Here is a 5,239-nt window from a genome sequence, read left to right as displayed (position 1 = left end):
TCTACTTTAGGGTCAACATCCTTAGTACAGTGAAAACATCTACTTTAGGGGTCAACATCCTTAGTACAGTGAAAACATCTACTTTTAGGGGTCAACATCCTTAGTACAGTGAAAACATCTACTTTTAGGGGTCAACATCCTTAGTACAGTGAAAACATCTACTTTTAGGGGTCAACATCCTTAGTACAGTGAAAACATCTACTTTTATGGCTCCTAGACATTAACAGTGACACTATTTTTGTGGGTACAGTAAAACCGCCATATTGTGTTGCGAGTTAAATCCCGCCCGATCTTCATTTTAACTTTTTCACATTAATCTACAACACCCTAAAGGGATACAGTTGCTATTGAATAGTATTTATTGTAGGTTAGATCGAACATTATTAAAATTAGCCGAATTTCTAATTCAAATATTTTTTTGATCGGAAACGGTACTTAAAGCTGTATACGAAATTGTGCAAACAAACCTGTTGTAAGTATATGTTTGCATATAATTTTCTTTCTAAGCATATGTAAAATAGAAAAAAAATATTCTTTTTGTATATCAATCAGAATGTAATTCAAGTCAAGCAAATTCTACCTATTTTAGTGATTTTTATTAATGGATTTATATATATATATATGTTTGTGTATACATATAAGATATTAAATCTATATTAATTGTTATGTTTTTGTTGCATAGATTTTATTTCTAGCAAAAACCGGTTTTGTTTTGGCATATTTTTGATACCACATGAATAAATAGTAAATTTGTTATTCACTTTCTTAATTTGTAGGTACAGCGTAAGAAGAAGTTCGTTGCCAGGCCAAAATGCAAAAATATAAAAAATTTCTGCCCTACACCTACTTGTGATACTCCAGTTCTACTGCCTGAGCATTGCTGCAAAACCTGCCCAAGCCAAGGTAGTAGTACCGTCCCAATATAAGAATGTCTTTAATGCGTGTTTCTAATCTAGATTATTATTACGTGTCTGTACTTCTCAATTCAGTAATTTGTTTAGATCGAGATGAATTCTTTCTTATCATCATTCATGTTATGATCTGTACTTCTTTTGCTACACTTGTCTTCTTATTGCCATCACCAAGGACTCGGTCAAGGTAAGACACTTCGTATCAATACAGATTATTTCATCCAGGCTAAGATAACGCCTTCAGTTACATCACTTAAGATTTGGCAAGGTCTCTTATTCGATCACTAACTTTTTTATAGTATAAGGTAAGGTTATCAAAATACTGGCCACCTAGAAAATGGTCTTCATCCAACAACCTAATATTTTTTCAAGTCCAAATTAAGATATTTTTACCGCTACCCTAAGTTTTGAGCAGATCAAAGCAAGATTCTTCAAGACATTTCTAAGATTACTTCCAGTTCAAAGTAAGGTATTTTATCACCACCTAGAGTTCTACACAGATCAAGGAAAGGTTATTCTTGACGCTACCTAGTGCTTTGTTTAGTACAAATTAAAATACTTGCTATTATTACCTAACATTTTGTCCTGCCAAAATAATATCCTTCTTACCATCAACGAAGCAAGGTCCTTCCAGCCACTCACAAGCATTTTATCTAAGCCAAAATACAGTGCTTTTTACCACTACCCAAAAATATATATTTGTGTAGGCTCATTTAAGGTAATATTTACCAGAACCGAGGGTTCCGACAATCCTAAAGTAAGTTTCACTTTATAGATCTTTTCACACCATAGTGAATATATATTTACTCCAGAGTTCTACAGAAATATAGATTGCGTCGATGACAAACTGAGTGAATCACTTTTCAATACCTTAGATTTTGTTTGGGGTGCTTCTTACACAGCTGCTCCCATGCAGTTACATTCAACGTTGTAAATGTCTTTTTTTTATCACTACTTGATTTTCCCGTTCCACTTACACCTAGCTAAAATTAGGAGTTCGATTCCCGCGGTGGACACAACAGATAGCCCAATGTGGCTTTGCTCTAAAACAAACTAAGTACATAATCTTAGATGCTTTTATTTTCATGAAATACACTTTTAATAATGTTTTAATGACACTTTTCAGTGATGTAATAAATGGCGTCGATTTAGTAATGTAAAAAGTACAACTCAAATGGCATTAAAGTTGACAAAATTATCATCTAGATTATAGTATCAAATAATTAATTTTTTTATTATATAGCTTATATGAAATTAACACTATAATTACACATACAGGGACACATATATATACATTTACTGAGTTGAGTAAGGTTATTAAAACTAAAATGATTTTAATCATGTGACAACCGCAGCCAATATAAATTCGCTGTGGAACGGAATGTGTGTTGTTTGGCTGTTTGTAGATACTGTGATTCCACCAAAAACTGACCACTTTGGAGAAAGGAATGTAACAGCCATTTTCGACACAAAATATTCGTGAATTCGAATCATAAAGATGTATTTAGATCGGAAATTTAGAATTTCCAAGACGGGGGATATACCTTGTATTTAATGGTTTTGGAAAACAAAGGAATATTGATCAACTTGACACATGGACCATTCAGAAGAAGACCTAAGACAAGTTTTACTCAACTATAAAAAGCAAAGTGCAGCGTTTTGTAACAATTGACAATCAAACACAAAGGTCAGTGGCAAAAGCTTCTTTGTATACCAGGCAACAGTACGCAACATGATCAAGAATAATTTCTGTCTGGAAACGATGCCAACAAGGTATGGGTTCATCAAAATAAAGCTTCCAGTCATATAACTCATTCTTCAGTTGCATACCTCAAGCAGCTGGAAAATGAAATGGGTATTCCTACTGTTCAATACAAAGACATATCAGTCAAGTCGCTTGCGAATTTCTGTACGATTGGACTGTTTACATGGGCACTGAGAAACTGTCTTCCTCGTACACTAGCTGAGACAAAGAAGAGTTTATGTGCTTTGAACATGAAAACCTTACGATGGAGATCTTACAAGGTAAACTACGCTGCTGAGCTATTGTCAACATGCACGCTCGTCTGAAAGAGCATGATCGGACGAGACGACATGGACTATAACGACGTGGTGATTCCCCAAAATGTTTTACATATAACGTATTCAATCTCTCTCTCTCTCTCTTCTCTTCTCTCTCTCTCTATATATATATATATATATTTGTGTGTGTGTGTGTGTGTGTGTATAATATTAAGAATTATACATCATTTTGCTGTTACTTTACGTATTTCGCTACTGACCTCTTCAGTCAGTTGAATCCTCATTCGCAGCATTAAATCAGTAAAATTGAAATGGTTGGTAAACTCGAACGGTTGATCAAGAATCCAATCAATAGTCAAGGAAGGAGGTAGAGGTCCATGTGTACCTAATCCTCCCCGGTCACATGACCAAATAACAACCAAATAAAACGAGTTGATCCATTTATTACCCATTTAAATTTGATATCTGTAAAAATCACTCTACTTTCTTTAGCAAATTTAATCTAAATTAGTTTAACCAGTTCCTCACAGCAACTGGTGGCTCTAAACATACAGTCACCATTTTAGTTGTATCTGGAGTATACTGTGGGTAACTCTGAAGAAATATTCAAGGAAAACCTATTATAGAAAGGTAGTCTATGATGCCTGGAAACCAGTTTAATGAAAATATTTTGGAAAAATAAGAAAGAGTTGTTTGATCATTTATTGACTTTCACGCACAACTAATTGAGGGGTCTCCGGGATAGCCGTCCCAAATTTAGAAGTTATAGACTAGGCGGAAGGCAACACCACCTACCGCCAAATGTTTGGGTACTCAAATCGAATAGCGGGATTTACCATCACATTATAATGCTTCCATGGCTGAAAGAGCAGGCATATTCGATGATATCACTCGAACCCTTGACTCGCAGCTTGCAAGTCGACCGTCCTAACCACCAGGCTATACCAGGCCCCATAAAGACAAATGACTGAAGTCCTTTTATAGACCCACCAAACATGCTCACCCCTTCAGTCTTGGGGGCGTTATAATGTGACGGTCAACCCCATTATTCGTTGGTAAAAGAGTAGCCCAACAGTTGGCGGTGGGTGGTGATGACTAGCTGCCTTCCTTCTAGTCTTTCACTGGTAAACTAGGGACGGCTAGCGCAGATAGACCTCGTGTAGCTTTGTGCGAAATTCATAGTAAATCATAGCAAACCTTCTACAGATATCAATTTTGAAGTGAAACTTTGGATTGTAGTTGTATATAATGTCAACAAATGGGTATTCTTTCTTTTGATAGTGATATTTATTGATGTAGACATTTCAGGTTTCAAATTTTGCATCGACACTTCTGTGTGGGTTCTTCTTATGTAGATAATTATTTAAATAAAACTCATTCCTAAATTGCACATTACTCAAACATTTTAATATCATCTGAATTTCCAGTATTATAGTTATGTTAAGGCAAAATCGCTGTTATAAAATAATGCAAGTCATCCCATTCAGTTAATTTATATTAAAGTTGAGCATCTGTTGATCAACGTTTAATCTAAAAATACAAGTAACTTGTCATTCAGCTTATGCTGTATTATGTGTTATATAGTGTTCTTAGACAGTCTTGTCTTGTTCTCATTATATGTGAAGCATACACTTCCAATTACACGATATTGTTCATGAAATATGACTATACCTGAAAAATTATATTTGAAGAGCCATTGGATCATTGAATGCCGGCCAATCACTATTTTGAAAGGACCTCTTTGAGAAAAATGGTGAGGAAAACACAGGACTTTATCAACACTAATTTTAAAGATTGTAACAAGATAACTCAAGACCTTATTGATAATCCGATTGTAATCAGGCAAGGTAATAACTCAGGACCTTATCAACACTGATTTTAATCCTGGAACACGATAAGTCGGGTCTTATCGGTTTCAGTCTGTTTTGCTGCTCATGGTGACCATACTCCATATTGAAGCGAAATTTTATGAACCATAAATATGTAAAATCTTTTCTACCAAATGGACATTTAGATGCATACGCCATACGACCAATCATTTAATTTAATGTCAAATGATTAATATCGAGGTGCCTGAATTATATACCAACTAACTGACTGATATTATTATCATATCTATGATATTAAAAATGTCAATTATTCTTTAAGGTCTTAACTGGTGTATTTATAATTTATACATATTAATTACAAAGTATTATCTGCAACAGTTTTAATTTTTTGGTTTAGTTTCTGTATTCTGTGGATATGTGCGTACCAAATACAAATATAAGGAAATAGAAGAAATCACAAACGGTTCTTAGAAGAGT

At 34.5% G+C, this 5,239-nt stretch overlaps 1 protein-coding gene across 4 annotated transcripts in view; it reads left to right on the top strand.

The window, feature by feature from the left end:
• The window catches only part of LOC106465659 (chordin-like), a 209,642-nt gene that overhangs the window by 93,800 nt on the left and 110,603 nt on the right, over positions 1 to 5,239 (top strand). For 3 of the 4 annotated variants that reach the window (XM_022393978.1, XM_022393973.1, XM_022393965.1), the window contains one exon: positions 777 to 906. In XM_022393978.1, the coding sequence (XP_022249686.1) occupies positions 777 to 906 (130 nt within the window). The remainder of the gene's footprint in view (positions 1 to 776; positions 907 to 5,239) is intronic. The other variant, XM_013925897.2, reaches the window with a different exon arrangement.

Source organism: Limulus polyphemus, unplaced genomic scaffold (genome assembly GCF_000517525.1).
Source record: "Limulus polyphemus unplaced genomic scaffold, Limulus_polyphemus-2.1.2 Scaffold69, whole genome shotgun sequence".
Lineage (NCBI taxonomy): Eukaryota > Metazoa > Arthropoda > Merostomata > Xiphosura > Limulidae > Limulus > Limulus polyphemus.
Note: the sequence above shows the minus strand (reverse complement) of the source record. Positions and strands in the feature narration are given on the sequence as shown.